At 32.2% G+C, this 23,855-nt stretch overlaps 3 protein-coding genes across 5 annotated transcripts; 2 read left to right on the top strand and 1 right to left on the bottom strand.

Moving 5' to 3' along the window:
* LOC109362987 lies at positions 2,473 to 5,738 on the top strand. Its single transcript, XM_019609122.1, has 4 exons — positions 2,473 to 2,626; positions 3,066 to 3,901; positions 4,272 to 4,353; positions 5,453 to 5,738. Exons 2-4 carry the CDS (start codon positions 3,135 to 3,137, stop codon positions 5,672 to 5,674), a joined length of 1,071 nt encoding a protein of 356 aa, XP_019464667.1. The 5' UTR covers positions 2,473 to 2,626; positions 3,066 to 3,134; the 3' UTR covers positions 5,675 to 5,738.
* LOC109362371 (cyclin-dependent kinase G-2-like) lies at positions 8,053 to 13,400 on the top strand. The gene is given in 8 exon segments (XM_019608108.1): positions 8,053 to 10,086; positions 10,416 to 10,551; positions 10,697 to 10,785; positions 10,866 to 10,926; positions 10,929 to 11,084; positions 11,170 to 11,276; positions 11,514 to 12,128; positions 13,108 to 13,400. Coding segments are annotated over 7 exon segments (2,310 nt in total). The 5' UTR covers positions 8,053 to 8,422; the 3' UTR covers positions 11,611 to 12,128; positions 13,108 to 13,400.
* LOC109362373 (putative phosphatidylinositol N-acetylglucosaminyltransferase subunit C) lies at positions 15,643 to 20,319 on the bottom strand. Of its 3 annotated transcripts, XM_019608110.1 has the most exons (5): positions 19,716 to 20,317; positions 17,900 to 18,331; positions 17,552 to 17,697; positions 17,385 to 17,509; positions 15,643 to 16,216 (listed from the first exon to the last, which is right to left on the bottom strand). In XM_019608110.1, exons 1-5 carry the CDS (start codon positions 20,235 to 20,237, stop codon positions 16,086 to 16,088), a joined length of 1,356 nt encoding a protein of 451 aa, XP_019463655.1. In that variant the 5' UTR covers positions 20,238 to 20,317; the 3' UTR covers positions 15,643 to 16,085. The 3 variants fall into 3 exon arrangements, with proteins under 3 accessions (XP_019463655.1, XP_019463656.1, XP_019463654.1); XM_019608111.1 differs by having other exon boundaries at positions 15,643 to 16,202; positions 17,385 to 17,697; positions 19,716 to 20,319; XM_019608109.1 differs by having other exon boundaries at positions 17,385 to 17,697.

Genomic DNA, 23,855 nt, shown 5'->3' with positions numbered 1-23,855 from the left:
GTAAATTCATACTTGCTTATTTTAGAGATAATATTATTTTAGACAAGATTGTGTTCTTACATTCTTAATAAGTACTACTAACATATCATATATTGATACATATTAATAATAAGAGTTTTAAATTGTGGTTATTTATAAATTTTAAATAGGAAAATGACATGCATATAAAATTTTCTTCACCAGATTTCTCTCTTTCATTAGATAATCTTATTTTTGTGTAGTTTAAAAAATAAAATAAAAATCGAGTACATGTAAAATATTTATAAACCAAATTTATAGGTTTGATATTATTTAATTCCATGAATTTCCCATATCCTGCCATTTATATAGTTTGGCACTTAGCACAGGATAGCATATGTAAATGTGGGTCATGGTCCTCATAAAATTGTAAGTCTTGACATTGTACAATGTGATTTATAAATTGTGATGTTTTTATCTCTAATTCATCAATGTCCAATTGAATCAGTTACTTTTTTTGTCCATGATGAGTAAGAAAACAATCAAATTTATGAAACTGACCGTATCAACAGAACCATAGCTTAGAAACATAGAATATCATGGCCACGTGAAAAGGTCAGAAACCTCCATTATCATAAACCTTAGTCCAATAATATCACAGCTCAATATATGCTCTTGTTAATCTCTCACCGTCCACGTGTCCATCATTATATTTATTTATTTATATAGATCTAGTAACCGTTAGAAAGGACAAAGATGATTCAAAGAATAGAGTAATGCAACATGTGTTGGTTCAGATCTATAGCAGTATACATTCGAATCAAGGTACAAAATATTAAAAAAGAAATAACATAGTATTTAAATGTGAGATAAGGTGTATTATGAATAATTACTTGTATGAGTTCCTAAAATAAGAATAAGATTACTAGTATGAAATTCTTATTACATGGTAATACTTATTTGGTGTAAGGGAGTTTATAACCTTTTGATGAGTTTTTATTTAAATTATTTAAATAAATTTTATCAAAATGATGTTTTTTGACTTATTTTTTAGAAGTTACCAGGCGAATTTATTTTTTTGAGCTATTTCCTCAAGCATGCCTTAAGTAGTTAAGTATATACGATAGTACGTAATATTGTGAGTATAATTTAAATTGTTTTTCATAACTACTGTTCGGGATAAAGAAAAAAAAATTAAATGTTTATAATGAAAAATGTTATTAAAGTCATGCATTTAATTTAATGAAATAAACAAACTGAAATTACACTTGCATTAAAAATACCTTACTCATTATACAAAGTTCAGGTGTAATAATTAACAAAGTCGAAATAAAACATAAACAGATACATAAAATAATTAATTAATAAAAAATATAAATATTATATGTTTAAAAGTGTGAAGGTGATATTATTTTATTGACTCAGTTTCCCTAGGAAACAGTTCAATATTTTATATTAGTAGCTAGTGGATGTCACGGACATAGAAACCAATAAAGTCATTGCAAGATTTCCTGTGCCAACTTCTTAGTGAAGATGAATTGCATATTGCACCCCCACATGCCACTTACTTACCTTGTTGTAATAAAAATTGAGAAAAAGATATAAATTAATAGTATAAGAATTTTTATATTATTACTATATTATCTATTATTTATTTTTAATTATCATTGATTTTTTAAACTATTATCACAAGGATATTACAGTAATAAAAATTCCTCCAATTTCCAAGGTAAAATAGTTATTTTATGCACCCTTTTCTTCTTTTTGAGCTTTTTTTTCTGTTTTATAATACTTCTATGTACATTATCTCAATTCATAATGGGAGTTATAATAATAAATGTGGAGAATTGAGTACAATAATTATGACAGAATATAACAAAGGAGTAAAAATGTACATTAATTTTAGCATTGTCATATTAAAACAGAGAAAACAAATGCACACATCAAATGCACACATGAACGAGATAGTAGTATGTAAGATTTTACTAGATCTTAATGTTGAGGGTTGGATTCTTGAGAGCGACATTTGTTGGGAGGGACAGTCAATAAATTAGTTTTTTATGTGAGAAGATACTCTGAGTAATACCAAACAAATTTACACATTAAGAGTTTTATATATTATTATTGTATCATTCTTCTCTCATATTTAATTATCAATGATTCTTCAACTCTTCAAAAAATAATGTAAATAAATGAGATTAGATATTAGACTCTATCTTGATACACTTTGCCAGAAAAATATATAAATAATTAGAAACCTTAATTAAAATTGTTATGAAATACGTGATAAGGAAATTATAAATTAGTGGTATAAAACAATTTTAGATCCCGGAAATATCAAAATGTCTAAAATTTAATTCCTATAAATAATATTTATTCAGTCATGTATCACAGAACAAATTAATTTTTTACCTATAACATAATAGATGCCCTTGTTAGTAAAAAAATAGAAATTATGGAGCATTCGGAAAACTGTTCCCCTATTTTAATTTTTTTTTTCTATTTTTGTGGGAGGGAGTATCAATAGTTGTCATAGGCTCATATGTAAGAAGAGAGATGCTTTCTTTTTTCTGAACCATGCAAAGTTTACTATTTTTAGTATTGTAATCTTCAATGGATCTAAAACTCACCTATTACCTCTGCAACTCTCAGAATTTCATGGCTTGAAGTAAGTATTATTCTCTCAAATAAGCTTTAATCTGTGAACTCAGTCTTTTTTTCAACTTCTTTTTCTCTCTTCTAGTGGGCCTCAATACAATATTTTTGCAAAGATTTTACAACTTTAGAATCAAAAGTGGAACTTAATGTGTCTATTTACCTTCCTTGATGCATATTATGCCTTACTTAGTTCATTGTTAAGCTTAGTTAAAAGATCTTCAAAGATTTTTTAAAACTTCAGAGTACTCTATCTTAGTTCAACTTGGCCTCTTTCTGTAGCAAAAAAAGTTTCAGATATTTTCAACCTGAATGCAAGTTCTAAAAGCTATGAGTATATTATATTTCTACTAGATTTATTTTTCTTACAATATTTATAGCATGTTGATTTTCAATATACAATAAGATCTTGAGAAAAAACTTGTAGCATCACTAAAATTTTCACTTTGTAGAGTTTGTTAGACAGGTTTTTCAAGCCATATGCGTAATCCTACATTGTTCTGATAGACACATATTTGAGAATGAGATACCTTGAAGATAAAGGATGCTATAACCATGGACCAACAACAACAACACAAGAAACACCAAATAGAAATGTTGCTGCTGCTACTACACATGTTTCCCATCATCATCAAAGAACAAGTATGGGAAAACCAACACCATCTAAATGGGATGATGCACAAAAATGGCTTGTTGGGTTATCAAAAGTTGGAGAAATAAGCCAATCCAAAAACAAGCCAAGAAACTCAAATGCTGATGATTTAAGACTAATTGCTCATGTGCCACAAAAGGAGCATGAATATTCAAGTAGTGAGAAAGAAGAAGAAAATTATGATACTACTACTAGTAGTACTAGTATTAGTACTACTACTTGCTATGAAGCAGAAACCAAGAAGGTAGAATGTGAGGAATCAATTTGGAGAAGCAATAATAAGGCTTTAGAGAACACAACACAAGTTCAAGTTCAAGTTCAACCATTATGCTTTAGAGACATGGGAACTGAAATGACACCTATTGCAAGCCAAGAACCTTCTAGAACTGCTACACCAATTAGAGCAACAACTCCTGCAACAAGAAGTCCTATTCATTCAGGGACTTCAACTCCAATGAGGGTGCAAAATGGTTTAGGAGATGCTTCTGAGGGTCAACAAAAGGGTACTAGAGAAGTATCTAGTTCTTGTAATAAGGTGCCAGAGAAGAAGATTGAAGATCATGGTAGAAAGTTGAATCCTCTAGAAACTAGAGCAATGGCCTGGGATGAGGCAGAACGTGCCAAATATATGGCCAGGTAATTAACATGTTAATTAATCTTGTTTTATGATCCAAAAATGTGTTCCGATTTTCGGCTACGCGACCCATAGCATTAAGATTTAAGACATGTGTCAAAATCAGAATATAGGTGTTCAGAAAATGAGTTTGTATAAGTTTAATGAGATGGTGAAAATGTGTAAATGTGAAGTAATGTGTGTAATTAGATGTGTAGTACCCTTTATGATATGCAGTTATTTTATTAGTAAACACTCAACTTAAATTGTACTCAAATGTTTACAAAATGTTCTAGGCCATGTGAGTTTCCTGCATGTCACAGGCCACCATGGACCTCAGAAATGAATGAAAAGATGTTGATAAAGTTTGTTTTTGTTGAAACATTATTTTAGGTTCAAGCGTGAAGAGGTGAAGATTCAAGCCTGGGAAAATCATGAGATAAGAAAAGCTGAAATGGAAATGAAGAAATTGGAGGTACCATCTTAGATCTACACTTCAATTCTGCTAATCTAAGTTTTAATTCTATCATACATAATAATATGTGTATGGAACTAATGTGTATTTATTATGTTTCCTTGCAATATACAACTATTGAGAAATTCACAGCTTGTAAATGGTCTTGTTGGTAGTTCCTAGTTTGGCATTGTGGTACAATCATTTCCCTAGAATAACAGCCAATGATTTTAACCTTTCATCTGCTATGGTCTGGATGATGGCTCATCTACCAACAAGGTGTTGGTTTAGTAGTATAAGACTTCATTGGATCGTAAGGATACTAAAAGCTCAAAGTTTTGATTCCTTGAAAGTGACACTTGTTGGGAGGGACAACTATGTACCGTGAAAGAGATTAATTTCTTACCCGAGAGAATAATCTTGGTCGTAACAACAACAAAAGTTCATGGCTCATCTTTTTATGTGCTGTTCTTTTTTCTGTTTAGAATGCTATGCCATTTGGCATAATAGTTCATAATTATAGAGTTGAAGGTTCTATGAAACACACCGACAAGGAGAATCATTCCTGAAAAAGCAACATGGCGTAGCAGGGATCTTTATTTCTTTATGTTCTCTGCCTGCATAATTTTCTCTCCCCTTGCAGTGAATAGAAAAATATTAATACAATGAAGGGTCAGAAAAAGATAAGGACCAAGCACTCTTGCGTGTTTGATAGCTTCAAAACAGTACACTTTTCACATGTATACATGACTGATGCATAATGATATAATCTAGTATGTGAGAGCTTCCTCTAGTTACCAAACATGCAATGCTTTAATCATTGGGCTCTAGGGGCTCAAAATTTGATGAGTAATGCTTCTTTTCATTACTTAGAAATTAGAATCATATCAATGTCAGGAATTCATATTTGTTGATAGGGACTAATATTTTCTCTCAAAACTTTGATATTTTATTTCTTCTGAAAATCCAATGAGGCCTTACATGTATTTTTATCTCTTGGCTATTTTTACTTATTTTATATACACATTTCAAAAATATGTTACAAAAGTAAAAACATCATAGGTTGTCCCTACTTGGATGTTCAAGAATCACTATCCATTCTTTAATATGTTATTATTAGGTGAAAGCTGAGAGAATGAAAGCTTTGGCAGAAGAAAGGTTAACAAATAAACTAGCTGCAACTAAGAGAATAGCTGAAGAGAAACGTGCTAATGCAGAAGTGAAGCTGAATGAAAAAGCTTTGAGGACTACTGAAAGAGCAGATTATATAAGAAGAACAGGACATGTTCCTTCTTCATTTTCATTCTCTTTCAACTTTAAGTTACCTTCTATTTGCTGGTAACAAGTTCAAGTACCAACCTACATGTAATATTATTCTGCTTTGAAATATAAAACCTTTTTAATCATATTCTATTACTTTTTAAATAATTTTGCATGTTTACATTATTCTTTGCAAATCATCAATGTTTCTCGTTTTTCCTTTCAACATTTAGGACTCATAATTTCTCCTAGAGCCAGAGTATACTAATATCGGATTCACAATTGAGTGTAAAATTGTTGTAGTCTAAGTGTAAAGTATAAATTTGTGTAAATCTTGTATTGGTTAAGTTCAAGTAATTTGAAGGTAGAAGTAAGTTGATTAGAAAAAATTCTGCAAATAGATCTTATATTAAGTACGTGTAAAAGGTGGAAACATGTCAGGTGAGACTTTGCCTTAATCAGACATAACCTATATAGCATATAGGAGCTTAAGTCTCACATGTTTAAAAGCATGGTCTGACATAACCTATTATACTATGGGAATGAAGTATCTTCTAGTATAAGGAGATAAGTTATTTTCTTCTGTCAATGAAATCATGACATGTATCATGTTTCATCATTTTCTATAAAAATATTTTAAAAATAAACAAAATAACACACATGTCACATTTTTACTAGCTAGAAGAGATAAGTTATCTCATGATACGAGAAGATACATTATTCTCTTATATTATATGCTCATAAAATAGTCTACCATATCTACATTTTAATGGACTTATAGGCTTATTTTTAGTTAGGCTCATCTAACTCTAATAATTAAATTATATTTTTATAATAATATTACATATATAATAATATTTCTTATATTAAAATAGTATAATTTCAACATTCTTATATAATATAATTAAATATGCCGGCATATTAGGCTTAATAGGTGACCTAAAGACTGACTTGTTAAGCTAAATAGACTTTTTTAGAAAGCCTAAGTCTGACCTGTTTGTGAAAAAAGTCTGGTCTGACCTAACTTATTATAGGCCATGTAATAGGTCCCTAATAGGCGGTCAGACCTGTTTCCACCCTTAATTACGTGTCACCGTTGGATGGACTTATATATAGATCCTAATATATGGAATATCATCACATCAAAATTTAATGGATGTATTTCAATTTATCCATAAATCTGTTTTAATAGATAGAAGAATATCTAATCTATTTAATTTTTTGATGTGGAACTAAAATTATTTTTTAAGAAAATCATATTTTTAAAAGCCACTTCGATAAAATATTTTTTTAAAGTTAATTTTATTAAAAAATTGTTTTAAACTTTTCTTTAAGAAGTGGTGATTTTGTAAACGTTTTAAAAAATCATTTTTTTGGTAATGTGCTACAAACATATATTGTTTAAGGTTTTATGTGTAAATTTTTCAACATATTATTTATTTAAGAACAAATTTTTATTAATGAACCACATTCACATGTTATATCATTGATCTTACACCAACTATTAAGAATATAGGTAAATGTGAGAATTTAATTTTAAAAAATCAAAGTAAGAATTAAAAGTGAGAACTGGATAGTAAATGAAATTAAAAAAACAATGAAAGAATTACTAGTTTTTAACTCACATCATCTAAGGCACCTTTGTACACTTTGGTGGAAAAAATGAAGTATATAATTGAAAATAAAGGTGAATATGGGTTGGGAAAGCATTGCCACCATTATAAATTAACTTTTGAACCCTAATTTAAATTTGAAGTTGAACTTATCCTTAAATATTCATTAGGTTAATTGTTCAGCTCAAACATAAACCTTATTAAATATAATATATTCTCTTTAAAATCAACAATGACATAAAAAGATTTACACATTGCAACAATAAATTATTCACAAAAGAGCATGCTAAATATCTAACAAAATCAATTAAAAATATGAAAATATATGGTCCTCAAAACAAAATACAACATCCATTTTTGGACTAAAAACATATCTATTACTTTGTATAGAATTGAAAAAGACATACAAGTAGAAGCGGATGCTTATGAGATGAGTTAGATTGTCTTTAACCCTAAATATTAAGCTCCTCTAATTTTTGAACTCCAACTTAAATTCAACTGAGATGAAACCCAACACAACAATTAGGGTATGTTTCTATTAGAGCTTAATTTTTATTTTGTATTACCAAAAATATTGTTTCACTTTTTGTATAAATAACTAATATTTTTTCGAATTTGTAACAGACCCTTCTAATAAATGTCGTTTTCAAGAATTAAATTATCAATTTGACATTAATGATTCAGTGGAACATTACACTAACCAAGGCGTTGTTGGTCGTACTTAAAAATATATGAGTGGTAATACCAGCTTAGGTATTTGGACAAAATTGTTTGGTAATATTTATCGACTACTTATTTCCCAAACGGGGCAAGGACGATAAAATACGAGTCGGTTCATTATTTTCATATCTCCGTGGTCAAACAAAAAGGGTTTCGCATCTATCTCTTCTTATTCGTAATCGCATCGATTCGATTACTCCTACAATCATTTTTTTCCTCTTTCCCTATCATCGAATCTTGGATCTTCAATCATTGGTGAGTCAATTCAATTCTATTACTATTATCATCAATCTCTAGGGTTTCAATTTTAATTCCCTCGACCTTACTTTCTTCGTAGCTAGGGTTTGTGTTCGATCCATAGAATTTCTTAATTCTTGTAAACTCGGCGTGTTTAGGGTTAAGTGTTCTATACAACAAAATAATAATTACGTTTGTTAGGGATTAGGATTTTCTTGTGTGTGTGGGGAATTTTGTTGTCGTAGGTAGATAGAGATTATATGGCAGCTGGGAGACATGGTGGTTACGGTGACAATGAGGTCAGGGACCGTGAGTCGAATGTCCGGGGAGTTTTTGCGAATTCGAAAGATGAGTTGGATTGTGTTAGGAATGGTGACCGTGAGATTGTCAGAGGTGGGAGTAGGGGTGCAAGGGATAGGACTAGGGTTCAGCAGAGGGATATCAGGGAGGGAGAAGGTTCTGTGAATGGTAGTTACCGGTCATTGTCATCAAGTAGGAGTGATTCTGGTAGCAGTGGTGGCCTTGGTCCCCGGCGGTGTGTTTTTTCTTTGAAGACGATGGATAGGGAGCCCGGTGAACTATCGAGTGAGAGTGGGTCTGATGATGGTATTGAATCAGAATCTTGGATGGTGAAAGAGACTGAGGTTATTGTGAAGGTTGAAGAAAGCAGGAAGAGGAAGTTTTCACCGATAGTATGGGATCAGGATGACAAGGAAGTGAATGAGTCATCCAAATCCAAAGTTACGGTTTCTATGACATCGGTGACTAAACTTCCACCTCCGCCACCACTGCCAAAAGCGTTTTCTAAGCCGCCTAGTGTTCCATATGGTGGAGTTGAAGTAAGTGCTGTTGAAAAAGGAGAAGGTGGGGATCTTGAGTTGCCTGCAGAAACTGAGGTTAATGATCAGGAGCAGACTTGGGGCAATAATGATCCGGAAGCTGAGCCTGAGCTGCCAGAAAGGGAAGATATTGTTCCAGCTCGAAATATATCATCTTCAAGATGGGCCGATAGAGACAACTCTCCCGGTGATGAAGGTGAAATAGGTGTAGATGAGGAAATGCCTAAAAACAGGAGGAGGAGGAGGATGACTCCCGAGGAGTTGGATACGAGAGTAAGGAACAAGCTATTGAGCCCGGAGGAATCTAAAAGAGGAGGTAGAGCTAAATCTACTGATTCTGGTGGAAGAGGTAGCCATGGGAGGACTTCCAGCGGGGACAATCATCCTGGTAGTGCATCTGAAAAGGATGACTACATGGAGATTGATGCTCAAGGTGGAGAATCTGAAGATGAGTATCATATTCATAGTGTTAGTCACTCAGATACAGAATCTGAAGATGAGGATCATGGACGGGGGACTCCAGAACCTCCTACTCCTCCACAAAGATCGGTTAACATGCTTCAGGGTTGTAGAAGTGTTGATGAGTTTGAGAGACTGAACAAGATAGATGAAGGAACTTACGGTGTTGTATATAGAGCCAGAGATAAGAAGACTGGGGAAACTGTAGCCTTGAAGAAGGTCAAGATGGAGAAGGAAAGGGAAGGATTTCCGTTGACTTCGCTTAGGGAAATAAACATTCTTCTTTCATTTCACCATCGATCCATAGTTGATGTCAAGGAAGTAGTAGTAGGCAGTAGCCTTGATAGTATTTTCATGGTTATGGAATACATGGAACATGATCTTAAAGGACTAATGGAGTCAATGAAGCAACCATTTAGCCAGAGTGAAGTAAAGTGCTTAATGATTCAGCTTTTAGAAGGTGTGAAATATCTTCATGAGAACTGGGTGCTTCACAGGGATTTGAAGACGTCGAACCTGCTCCTGAATAATAGGGGTGAGCTAAAAATTTGTGATTTTGGGTTGGCTCGTCAGTATGGGAGTCCATTGAAACCGTATACACAGTTGGTGGTTACTCTTTGGTACAGGTGAGTGGTATTTGCTTATTTATATATGCAATTTGTTTCTGTGATTTTCTTGTTAGTTTGAACACTATTTGGTCATGCTTTCATGTTTGGTGCATTACAGTAAAACTTAATCTTTACATGAAGGTTGTAGTTATTCTGCAAAAATTATCATGTTGTAATATTGCAAGCTTGCTGTTAGTTATGATGTCTTTTGACATAAGGGCAATGCTTATGTATATCCCTATTTAATATGGTGGCAATGCTTTTAGTAAACATAACTATCAGCTCTCCCCTTTTCAAGTCACCCTAATGCATCAGATCATTTACTTCGAGACTGTCTGTGTTCTCAGGGCACCTGAACTTCTTTTGGGGGCAAAACAGTACTCAACAGCCATTGATATGTGGTCTCTAGGTTGTATAATGGCTGAGCTATTATCTAAGGAACCTCTATTTAATGGGAGAACGGAATTTGATCAACTAGACAAGGTATAAGTTAAATGTCATTTTTTACTTGTAGCAGATATGAACTCATGCTCATTTTTATCCTTTTTCTTTTAATCTTAGGTCTCTCGCTTTTGACTTTCTCTTATAGTTGTTGCTGGTCGATTGACATTTGTTGTTCTACTTGCAGATTTTCAGGATTCTTGGCACACCAAACGAAACAATTTGGCCTGGGTTCTCAAAATTACCTGGAGTCAAGGTCAATTTTGTCAAACACCAGTAAGTACTAATAATTTCCTTTTTTCAAGACATTGGCTGTTTAATTACACTGTTCTTATTTTTTGCCACTGTTTTCCCAGGCTTCCAACTTTGGGTGGTTCTGGTCTTGCTATCTGGCCTCTCTTGGTGAATTGTACTGTTGCACCACTTTTCTAGCTTGTATTAACAATCAGAATGTTCTTTTCAGGTATAACCTTCTGCGTAAAAAGTTTCCTGCTACGTCATTCACTGGATCTCCAGTTCTTTCTGACTCTGGATTTGATTTGTTGAACAAGCTTCTTACTTATGACCCTGAAAAGGTAAAGGGTGCACAAGCTGCTTGAATTAATCTGGTAATAAATATTTGTTTATGTTAATATTAAGGAAAAAACCTATTATATGCAGCGAATCACGGTTGAAGCTGCCCTAAATCATGAGTGGTTCCGTGAAGTTCCTCTTCCCAAGAGTAAAGAATTCATGCCTACATTTCCTGCTCAACATGCTCAGGACAGGTAGTTTGACCTAAACCAGAAACTGCTAGTGCTGATTTTTTAAAATTTATTTATTTTACTATTTATTTGAGTAACTATACATAGCTAGTCCCAAGCCTGCATAAAGTAGTTAGGCAGTTGGCAGCCGATCTAATTCTGTGGTGTCTGGATAAACAATTTTAATTTGTCAATGTTTTATTTATTTATGCATTTAATTTCTTTTGGTAGATAACACATGTTCTATTATGATGTTAACAGGCGGACACGAAGGGTGTTGAAGAGTCCAGATCCCTTAGAAGAGCAGCGCCGAAAGGAGTTGCGGGGTGAAACAGGGACCGGGGGGATTTTTGGCTAAAAACGGTGCAATCAAAACCTATATCTCAATGTTCATTATGATACCACTGAATATTTGCATGTATGAGGTGAGAGTATGCGGTGAATGGAAGTTGCGAGCTTTGTCTGTTAGACGATCATTCATACTTTTTATAGCAGGAACTTGTTGGTTTTAGCAGAGATGTATTCTTTTACCTCCTTGGAACCATTTATTTCAGGTTAACCTTCCTTATGCTCGGCCATTATATAGAAATGCATCTGGGTTAATGCTTGCAGCTCAAGGTGTTGCATTAAGTGCCTTCTGAAAATAGGAATAGTCAGTGTCTGCTGAAACTTGTGTATGTAATATATTTTCATTGGTATATCGTAGACAAATTTTATCTGGTTGAGTTTTAAAGCAGTATGAATTTTCTAGCAGTTATAAGTTCTTTCTTTTTTTAATATTCACATTGTGTTTGCAAGAGACGGTTGGTGTGAAGTGGAAGATGACCTTCCGCGCATTTCATCGAAGAAATTGACAGTGATTTTATGCATTAAAAGGTAATGACATTCCTTTGATATCTTGGATATTAAGGAATGAGGGTTATGCTTGTCTGTGGGGTATAGTGCCTATTAGCCAGAGTTATCCTCTGTTAGCAATGGACGGATGATTAATGTTAATTAGTTTTTTCTTGGGGGTGGTTGTGACATTTTGTGTGTGTGAAATTGCTCATTTTTTTTGCATTTCTAGCTCTTCAATGGAATCACAATGACTAGCTCTTCAATGGAATTTCCACTATTTTTAGAAAATGAAACTAGAAGCAATCGATTTGTTTGCACTTGAACTGTTTACCCTCATAGGTGAAAGTTGGAAGTTCTTATATTTAAGTGAGCTGAATTGCCAAGAAGAATTTTATGGGTTCTTGTGTTTAAAATGTAGGACAATGCTAGAAGAATGTTTCTTGGATGGTTGTCTGTTCATGAGCTCTTGGATTTATTTTGCCTTTTAAATGTGAACACCGAAGCATCAATTAACTGAGGGAAGGGGTATTTTTTCTCCCATTATATTTGCTGGTTAGGAAATCACCTTCTACTCGCCTGTCATTAAGGCACTAAGAAATAGTATCCATGATAGATGTTTGAAATCATCTTGAGCATTGTTTTAAGGCATTAATTGCATGTTATTTATTAACCACATAAATTATTAAAATGCTAATTGTATTGAGGTTAAACTATCAGTGGGGACTTATGCCCAGGTTCCTTGAATTTGTTCCTTATCAGTTTCTTTTTCATCTTGGTTCCCTTTTTTTGTGTTTTTGTGAATAGTATTTTGCTTTTATTCACAATGTTTTGCTTCCATTCCACTTCCATATGAGAATAAAAATGTACAATTTATTTTAAGCTTGTTACACCTCAAGTAAGAGTAATAGCAAATTATTAAACACAATGCGAATTATCATATCTATTCATCGTCTGAAGAATCATATTTTGACAAGTCCAAGAATTCTTTTATGACATTTATCTGCAAATGTCACTGCAGTATCAAAGCAAGCAGGTTGAGGAGGTTACCAGTATACTCTAAAGTATAGAACTTCAATTAGTTGTTCCTTCAGGCTCTCTAGAGGTACACAGTGCAAACCTTGGTTTGTTATAATGTGTTTCTGAAGTTCATGCTATAATAATTCCTTATTTTTTAAGTCACTTCCTAGACAGTGGGATATGTGATTGATTATGAAATCGTAGTATTGTGCATTTCTTGGATGTTTCATTTAACTTTCACGGTCAAGTATATGATTGAATAAGAGAACTAACTCCTAGAGAAAGCATTTATCATGTTGTGCCCTATGGTTTGTTGAGAAACTTATCTCCTTTCCCCCAATTGTGGTTATGGAACTTTGCATGAGCTTGTTTGAAAATATCTACATGGGTCTGAAATAATGTAAATATATAATTCCTTTTGGCTCTAACCGTATTCAGGCTATTACATAATATCCAGCAAATGTAGTTTTCCTCTGCTAATTCCTTTTGAATCTACCACTTTCATCAAGTTCCAAATGACAGATTGAGTTTTCTGGTTCATGTACTGGATGGATACTTCGTAAGGGTTTGAAATAAGAACTTGCATGATCCTAGTAATTCCATCTTTTGAGCATGTTGATAATTACCCCAGGGGTTATTTGTTCAATTGTTTAATATTGTTGCTTTTATTCCCTCGCTGTTGTTAACATATATCAATGAGACATTTTCCTGTTCCATCAGTAATCATATACCAGATCTTGTGTTAAAATGGTGACATTTAATGGTGGTCAAATTGTGAGCTTGTTTTTTATGAAACTATCATTTACGAATGAAATGGCTTGTGTCTTGTGGTTATCCGTGATTTCTTTCTTTAGGGTCCGTTTACAAGTTGGGTTTTGGAGGGGAAACCTTCCATTTTCCTTCCATCCTCTCTAAAACCCAACTTGCAAGTCGTCCCTTAGGGATTGTTTACGAGTTGGTTTTTAGAGGGAAAGGGAAGGTTTGAGAACTATCTAACAAGTGTATATCATGACTTTAAAGCCTTTACCTCATCTCTATTGCCCTCCAATAACCAATTAGTAAATGGACCCTTAAGTTCCCATTATCTGTTGCCCATTAAAGGAGTTAACATCTGCAGCTTTCCTATACCTATAGGTTTTGTAATTGTAACCTCATAATAAAACATTTTTTATGTTTGACTGTGACATGCATGTTTTTGCCAATAATTGATTAATTTGTATAATGCACCTTGTAGTACAATCAAATTCTATTAATTGGTACAGCTAGGAGAAGGGGTTACTTGAAAATGCAAAGCCTCCACTCCCCATTTACACCATATAGTTGCAATTAGTTTAGCTTTATAGGTTGTAGCAATGTGATTGTTATGCGAAGGCATGGAAGGTAGAGGAGGACTAGGTAAAAGTATGTTGGGGTTAGATGATTAGTATGAACTATTTAACTTTCAAGATTGGGATGTTGAATTTGAAGTTGTGAAGTGGTAAAATATACGATCAACATGCTTGTCTGCTAGAGCTTCTGAGGACCTGATTTAAAGAGTTGGGATTATTTAACGTGCAGCATGATGTGCTTCTTGACCTGAGTGGGCTTCATTTAGACAGTGCCTAAGTGCAATCAACAATGGTGCTTATACCGTGACAATGATTTATTTCAATATGGAGACTTTGCTTGCATCAGGTAGGCAAATGTGGCTCTATGTTGCCTACTTTAATTTTTAATATTTCGTTCCTTTATATAATTTTTTTATTATTTTAAGAATTTGTTGTTTTCTTTTGCGAGGCAACTGTAGAGGTATTTTGCCTGAGAAATATAAAAGGCAATGCGATTTGCCAATTAAGTATTTTAGACTGAAGGAGCTAGAAGAGTTTTCAGGATATGTAGTTAAATGGCAAGACACGCAAATGGGGGTTGTTCGTGTCAAATGTAGTTTAAGTCAAAGCTATTATGCGTGATTCAAACTAAATGGTAGCTGATCCTATCTACTTGGATTTAGGTTAAAACGTGTGTTTGGTATAAATTGTGTTTTTACGATTATAAATTGAGATCATAAATTAAAAAAAAGACATTCCTTCAAACTGGAACATGCTTTTCCACCTATTTTTCTCCGTTTATAAGTTTTTTCCTCATAAACTTAGCTTGTTATGTAAACAAGTTTAGTTTATAAAAAATGTGATAAGAGAAGTAAAAACAAGCATAACTAAACATGCAGTGAAGTTTACGCATTCCTAATTGCCTGAATAAAGATGTTTGTCCATTAAAGAAAGTAAAGAAATATGCTTTCATAGTGAACGAAAGAAAAATTAGATGGATTATTTATCAATAACAAAAGGCTAGAATCGCATTTTTTATACATAAGATAATCGTTCAGTACATTCGTTTATCAGCGAAAAAAAGATAGGACGATATATTTAAATTATGTAGTTCTAACTGGTGCCCGGATAGCAGCCCAATATTGTCTTATACAAACAAAATCAGCCTTGACCAGATAAGAAATTGAAACGAACATCCTTAGGTAGGTAAAGTTAACCTCTGAGTACGGTTTTGCTTGTGAGTTGGTTCTCAGTCCTCAAAGCAAAGAGAAGGGAATTAGGAATCCAACAGGAAAACGGTCTTAAATGCACACCAGATGCTGAAATTTTCAACACAAGTTGTAAACATGATTATCTTCAATTACAGATGAGATAGTTGCAATCAGATAACCTATATTGTTCAAGTCAGCAGAAATTTGAAAGTGGTATAAATATTGGAATCTTAGGATGAAAATGACGATGACCTATGCTGATGAGAGGATAGAAAATTATGAACAGAATTTTGAAGACATGGACAGCAATGCCCAAGGTTCATGGAAGATCTGACTAGTGGCAATACTGTTACGCCCGTGCATTCTCTGTGTGCAAGTAACTTTCTGGCATGTACCAAATTTAGTAACCTCAGTCAGCTAGAAGAATTATGTCAATTGGTATCAGCATGCAAATTCTAACCTCAAATTATGGTTTTACTCAGAACGAAAGTAACCAGACTTAATTCAAGGAAGAATATTGTGTTGACAAAAGACCGGTCAACTGTCCATCCAAATATAGTGATTCCTCCCGGATTTGTCTGCAAATACATAACTGCAAGTTCAAATGAATTAATAAACATCAGATCCCAGTATATACATAGAACATGCTAACAGTCAACGTTCAATTGCTTCAACATGGAAGAAAATGATTTGTCAGCTTAATTCCAAAAGCGGGTTATTATATAGCAAGTCTAATGAGATGAACATGATTGTTACCAAGTTCAACACCTGGAGTATACAGAATCACACAAGCACCCATAAACAAGGAAAATACACAGAACTGATCCACAAAATTCCAAATGGTGATTTATGTACTCTTAACAAATAGAATAGTATTTAGGCTGTTATTTTTTTATAATTCCATACTGTTAGGGAGATGAAACAGTTAACATGGTTACTCTCTCAATCACCAAATTTTTATAGTTAATTTATAGGTAAGTTTGCTTTAAATTTCAACTCTTTGTATTAGTTGTAAAGGGTACACATAAAGCTGCTTTTAAGAGTTCAAATTCGAACAGAGTGAACCTATCTAATCTAACTCCAAAGATTTGGTTCTGAGAGTTCGTCTCACTTGCACATGTAGAAGATGGTCCTAAAAAGTTAATCTAATCATAAAGTATCACAAATAAATATTATCGCGGCCTGCTGTTTTAAAATGAAATAACCATATGAAGCTGTTTTTGCTTCAAGAATGGGGGATTATATATACAGATGAATCAAAATAAGTGAAAAACTTTCCTTTCTCTTAGACAAGTTAAATAGTAAATACCCCTTTAATTTCACTAAATGCTTACAACCTGTATTGAATGTTCAACATGAAGATGAATACAAAAATCACAAATTAGTAAATTTGGGTATTTAATTTTTAGCAATACACTTTTCATTTATCAATTTGATCTTTCTAAGTTATAATAATCCTTGAGGTATCAATTCATCTCAATTTGGTCCCGCCATATTACTACATACAGCATTCCAAGTAACACTGTCAGATTATTTAAGGCTCCTCATGCAAGATGAAATTATAAACTTGCACTGGTGAAGCATATATAAAGAAAAAAATATTGTCACTTATCTATATGGTCAATAAGAGAGAAAAAAGTGCATATGATTTATGACCTGCAATAAAAGGGTATACGTAATGGATAAACAAATTTTGTCACTAATTACAAGAACTTGTAAATTTATCAGCTTGAAGACAAAAAAATGGTTGAATTACATACCAAAAGCTTGTCTCCTGTGATGTGAGGATAAATAGGAAGCCAGTTGAGTATTCGTGGGCATTCCAGATCGGGCGAAGTCCATCGACTCTAGATCATTTTCAGAATAGTCTAAATGTATTGAGTTTATACGGTTTGCAGCCTCCAAGCTCCCTGAACTAGCAGCGTTTCTCATTTGAGATGGATCAGAGGAAGTACATGTTAGTAGTGCATGCCACATATTTGCAAGTGAAACAACACTTTGAGCTCTATGAGAAATTCTTGTTGCTGCATGTAGACAAATGATGATGCCGACAACCTGAACAATTGTAGATGCCTGATAGAACGAACAGTATAAAATTCAGCAAACATAAATCATGAAAGTTAAATTCTATAAACGTGGACAAAATCATAAAGCAACAATGATTAGCTTTTCAAGAACTGAGACATTACTTGAGAGCAGGATAACTTAACAGGACATAGGATCAACTCATTTAATCTCAATGCATAATCTCTTTGAAAATAAGAATAAAACTTACAGCAAAATCACCACCGTTTATGAAGGTAATTGAGCCAGCATAACCAGTGACCTGTAACAGCGTCACACACTGGCTCGCTGTGACAACCAAGAACCCTAGAAGAAGATAGATTCTGAACCTATGGCTTATCTTGGAGAGATGATAGCGCAGCCGAATGTGCTCCTCCATAAAAACTAACACATCGCTTTCCCTTTGCAAGAGTTTCCCATAATCATCGAAGTGGATAACTTGCAAATTGCAGACCAAGTGAAACAAAATGCTGGCAGACAGAGAGATTGCACTCACATAGGTCCATGATATAATCAAAGCTAATGTGAGAACAAGTGAGAGCTGCCAGGATCCTTGTTGTGCATATGAAGCGCGGATAATTTCTCGCACTGTCTTCAGAAGGATACATGGCAACAACCACAGAATGAGCAAGCGCATAGATCCCTAGAAAGAAAGAAAATATCACTGCTTGGTTAGGAATTGCTTATAGGTTGTATTTGGATGGAGGAGATTAGAGAGGTGCAACATATTCATAAAAATTCCTTCAATTCCTGATACAACTAAAATTCTCCCTTCTTTGAGTCAAGACCAAGTTCATCTGAAAGGCATAATTTCTTAATGAGTTACATTGCCATTCTAAGGCTTATTTATACAACTGGACTCCTTAACTAACAATTTAATCCATTAACTAAAGTAACTCTAAGTATAATTCACAACACTTCCTCTCCAAACTCTTCCACTGAAACATATTGAGCAACACAGTAAGAGTTGGAGAAATTAACTAAATAATAACCAACTTGCTGATTAAACAAACTAATCTAACTTAGTTAACCAACCTCTGATTATTGAAATACATACCCTGACAGAACTAAGAAAAAATGCAAGGGCTTGGAACAAGCAGGGACAAGTTCATACTTAGAGCAAAAGATGATGTAATCTTGAATCAGAATAAAAGAAACAGAAAAGAACACAACATTAACATAGTGATTAGATTATGTTCTGTTCTCTTTGGTTTGATTATTCTTCACTGAACAAAAAAAATCTCACTTTTTTAGGCTTAAGTTGTATTGTGTTCTATTTGTGAAATTCACCAAACATGTGTGTATTTGGTAAGGGCATGAGATACCTTAAAAGTTAGTCAGCTAGTTTATTTGATCAAAAAGAAGTTACTTCATTTTGTTCAACAATGGACCTTATTTAACAAGTTGAGAAGGTATTTCAGATAGTTTATGACTTATAAGTTAGGTGTTTATTTCAGTTACACCTGATAGCTAGCTTATCAACTAAAAACTGATATATTTAATCAGCTCTTAGCTTATAAGCTTTCAACCAGTTGACAAGCTAATTATGTCCATCAGAGCCATAATGATAAGAGAAAAATATGAACGCGTCTACAGTGTATACATTTGATACATTATCACTATATTATCTAACATTCATATTTAATCATCATCATTGACTCTTAAAAAAAATTATTCAAATAAATGGTGGATAACGTAGACTATATATAAATCTTTATATTTTACAGGGATATTATGCTATAATGATAATGTAACTTATATCCTATGTGCTGGATGTCATAACACTTCCACCAAACACTACCTAAGATTCTAAGAACCTTAAATATAACCGAAAACAGGAACTTCATGCTCACATGAACTTGTTTCAAATAAAATTGGAAACACAGTAAGCACAGCAAACAACAATTCAATTTGACCAAACAAACAAACACAATAAATATAACACAAATCAAAGAAAATCAATTATCCTTCAATTAATTCAAACTTCAAAATCATAAACTCGAAAATTAAGAAAAAACAAGCATTACCGAAATCTGCTTCACATAATCATTATGAAAACAAGCCATGTTCCCACCGTGACGGTCAACGAATAGAAACCTCCGTAGACCATACTTGCGAAGATTATGAGATAAACAGAGCAACGAAACCGCAGCGAGACTCGCCTGAAAAGCAACGATATCGATCTCGAAGCTCTTAATATCAAACCTTTCACAGTTGAAAGAAGAACAATTGATGAAACGAAGCGCTATCAATGGTAACGCAACTCCAACCGTAGCGAAAAGTGTCCATGAGAGTATGAAGGTGAATATGGAAGATTGGTTAAAGCCTAGGAGCGTGAGGTAAGTTTCTACACGCGCCAAAGTTTGATCCAATTCAGTTTTGCTTTCATCATCATTGTTGTTGCTGTTGTTGTTATTGTTATTATTGTTGTTGTTAGAATTAGAAACGGTTTCATGATTCTGTTGTTGTTGTTGGTTTGAAATGGAAGTTAGAAGAGGGACTTGAGAGGGAGGTGGTTGCTCTGTTTGTATGTGGAGATTGGACATCATAACATAACATAACTAACTAACTATGTTTTGGGCATATGTATCAAAGTTGAAATGAAGCAACTATTGAGTATTACAATGATTTTTGAGGTGAAGTAATCTCGAATGTTTCTGAAAAACTATAATGTTCAATTTTTTGTGTTTACTTACCAAATTAGCTTATAATTTAATACATCGTGCAAAAATGTTTGCTACAGTGTATTTGCCAGTTTGTTTTTCGGATGAGAGTCATCTTATTTTTTCTCATTATTATTCAAAAGGACGAACTCAACAAAACTCGTTTATCTTTGTCAAACAAAATATAAAATATAGCTTTTCAAAAATTAAATAAAAATAAAATGATATATTTTTATATTAAATTCGTTTACCCACAAAAAGTTGTATGTATTGCAAAATGATATTTTGTTTATCACTAATTATTTCATAAATAATAAATTTCACTTTCTCGTAAATATATTTGTCTAATTTTAGAGTAGTCATGATGCAATATTGGAAAATCTCAACTCTGTTTTTGAAAATAATAAATATCAATTGACTTGGTGAATGTTTGTCTAATTAAATGAGTAGAGATCTGAATTAGGTATGTTAAGAAAAGAAGGAAACATAATTGATCTGAAAAGTATTAAGTTAATTTTCAGAATATCAGATATTAGCATTTTTTGGAGATTCAAATTTGACATTTTGCATCTTCTAAAGAGAAAGTATGTCTTCCTAATTAAATTAATCGTGTGTTACGTTGCGTGGCCTGAACGTAAAAACTTTGTTCAATAGAATCACCCAATCCGAAGCAACCAGCTTTACGATACAAGTGACAGAGTGCGGAATGAAATATAATATTCCATCAATTGCACCTCTTCACTCGTGGCTTTTTATAAACATAACCGATACAAGGAGATTTTGTTTTAATAAAAATATTATTTAGAGAATCCACGTATTATAATTTTTAACTCATTTTTAGGGTATGCATTTATTTCTCCCTAAAAGTGTCCTTCACAATAATAGAATCATTAATCTTTAGTCATCTTTAAATTTAATGAGGTTTTACATTACCAGATCACTAACACCTTGTTGGTAGCTTTTCTTTAATCTCAAATGATTTTTTTTTAAACGTGCATAAATATAAAGGAAATTAAAAATAAAACAATTTGGTTTGTTGTGAATTTGATAGAGTTTATTACACTTGTGATGTAAAGGTTGTTATACTTTAGTGTTTTATTTATTCATCTATTAATTATTATTTATTCTTTTTTAGATAAGATGCATATGAATGCTGTGTATTAGGCTGTGTTGAAATTTTAAACTTGAGTGTATATAATATTTTTGAGTTAAATATGTAACACTATTGTTTATGGATATAAAGAACATTAGTTGTAAATATAAGTATAAAAATAATTGATGGATAATATAATTTTTATACTAACATAAATGGTGGGTAATTTTCTAATAGTGACTTGATACTGTAATGACTTGTTTAAATAATCACATAAAGAAACTTGTAAACATCCTAGTGTTTATTTTATGAATAGATAAAAGTGAGAGACAGAAATGTGAGGGAATCCTAAGCGTTGGTGTGGATCAAGAAGTCGGTGAGGATCGGTTTCTCGAAAGCAGCTGAGATTGTGACGTACTAGCAAAGAGGAATCAATTATTTTATCTATTTCCTTTTCTTTACATCTTTTCCAATTTTCAGACCCTCAATCATTATTTTATTGCAAAATCGACCATAATTTTCATCGGAATCAATAATCCCTATCTTCTATGTCTTGGATGTTGTGGTGCTTTTTCATTTTATATTAATATTTTATGTTTTGTAATTCAGCACATTTTTAATTATATTCTCATTCATTAATTTTCTTTTTATTTTCTTTTCATAAATTTGTTGTTCAATACATCAATATAAATTCAGTGGACATATTTTTATTAATTTTTCAAACTCGTATATATATATATATATATATATATATATTATATTTAATAAATTTTCAAACTACATATATAATCTTAAACATCACAAGATTTAGAAGAAATGAATTATTTTTAAAATAAGAAAATCTTAAACATTCAGCACCAACTGATTGGATTATCACTAGTTGTGTCATGATAGATATATTAGGTCAACCTAATAACTTTTGGTTCCTTAAAGTTGACATTTTTGGATTATTTTCCTCATATATATGTTTTTTCAATTATATTTTTACTTACATGTCTTCTTTTTTATCACCAATTTAATCTTCCAAATTTTATTAATTTTACTGAAAACTAGTGTATTTGATGTATAATTTTGTGAAAATTATTAATATGATTAATTATTGTAAATAGTATATTTTATTTAAAATAAATAATCTTTTACATAATTTAATTATTTCTTAGTCTATATTTAATATTAAAAAACAATATTTAACCAGAATATTACTTCAAAGGCTAAATAAACCCCACTTGCACATAAAAATTGTATGGAAAACTGATTGACTCCAATTACAACTCATAATGTGTTAGTATGCGATTTATTCCACATATTAATTAGTTTATGTAAATCAAATCTACGCCTAATTTAATTATAGGGAGAGAGTAGTGATAGGGATGAATAATATAATTAATGAGACAGTGCGTATGTAATTAATATCTTGGTAGTTAAAAAAGATAAAAAATATTAATGAAGGGAAATGATATATCCTCTATTAATTATTATATTCATAAAAAAATGACATTGATCACAGTCTAATACTTATTAATAATTAGTTTACCTATTATATATATTAAGATAAGATAATTTAGTAAGAGAATATAACTATATTTAGTCATAAAAGTATAGCACTACCTAACTTTAACTATTTAATTTGATTTGTATAATTCAATCAAAAACAAGATAACAGATTATAGGATGGTGACGTTGTTGTATCTAGCCTTGGTGGACTTTGTTTTTGCAATTGCAACTTTTTTCTGTGCAACGTGTGGTCTTCTCAAATCCAAGCGAAAAGACACATTAAGAGTATAGTCACACAACACATATGACATCATATAAATTATATCATTCCATGTATCATCAAAAAATAAAATAAATTAAAAATTTAATTATTTAATACTTCAGGATTAATCACAAATCATGACATTAATATATATTATAAAAAAGAATATGTGCTCCATTATGAAATGAGATCATTTTTAGTAATGAACATTAGATAAACAGTTAATTGACTCGTTTATCACGTGGCTAATATTTTAAGAAATATAATATGAGTATAATATTTTTGTAGTATAAATAAATATAAACGGTAGAAATGTATAAAACTTTTATACTAATGGATATATATTTTTCTGATATAGTATTTTATTTTATTTTTCCTTTTATAATTTGCTTAATTATCGAAAGAACAGGTAGAAAATGAGGGATTATTTAATTAACTCAATCTTATCACGATCGATCAAACACAAGTTTCTAAGCAGCGCGTATGGTACAAGATTTTATGTTTTGAAATGGTACAAGTGTTATTTTTTATGGGAAGACGTGGATTTGTAAGAAGTAATATGACAAGTGACAACGTGGGAGCTTGTTTGATTGTTTTTTTTATAAACAAATATATTAGAATCAGGCACAAGGGGTGCTAACCCAATTCGCTGAAG

This window comes from Lupinus angustifolius, chromosome LG12 (genome assembly GCF_001865875.1).
Source record: "Lupinus angustifolius cultivar Tanjil chromosome LG12, LupAngTanjil_v1.0, whole genome shotgun sequence".
Taxonomy (NCBI): Eukaryota; Viridiplantae; Streptophyta; class Magnoliopsida; order Fabales; family Fabaceae; genus Lupinus; species Lupinus angustifolius.
Note: the sequence above shows the minus strand (reverse complement) of the source record. Positions and strands in the feature narration are given on the sequence as shown.

Coding starts and splice junctions, on each gene's coding strand:
- LOC109362987 (XM_019609122.1), top strand. CDS start 3,135: ATGAGATACCTTGAAGATAAAGGATGCTATAACCATGGACCAACAACA. Junction 3,902..4,271: donor CGTGCCAAATATATGGCCAG/GTAATTAACATG, acceptor ACATTATTTTAG/GTTCAAGCGTGAAGAGGTGA. Junction 4,354..5,452: donor TGGAAATGAAGAAATTGGAG/GTACCATCTTAG, acceptor TGTTATTATTAG/GTGAAAGCTGAGAGAATGAA.
- LOC109362373 (XM_019608109.1), bottom strand. CDS start 20,237: ATGATGTCCAATCTCCACATACAAACAGAGCAACCACCTCCCTCTCAA. Junction 18,332..19,715: donor ATTATGTGAAGCAGATTTCG/GTAATGCTTGTT, acceptor CTTTCTTTCTAG/GGATCTATGCGCTTGCTCAT. Junction 16,217..17,384: donor TCACAGGAGACAAGCTTTTG/GTATGTAATTCA, acceptor TTGAACTTGCAG/TTATGTATTTGCAGACAAAT.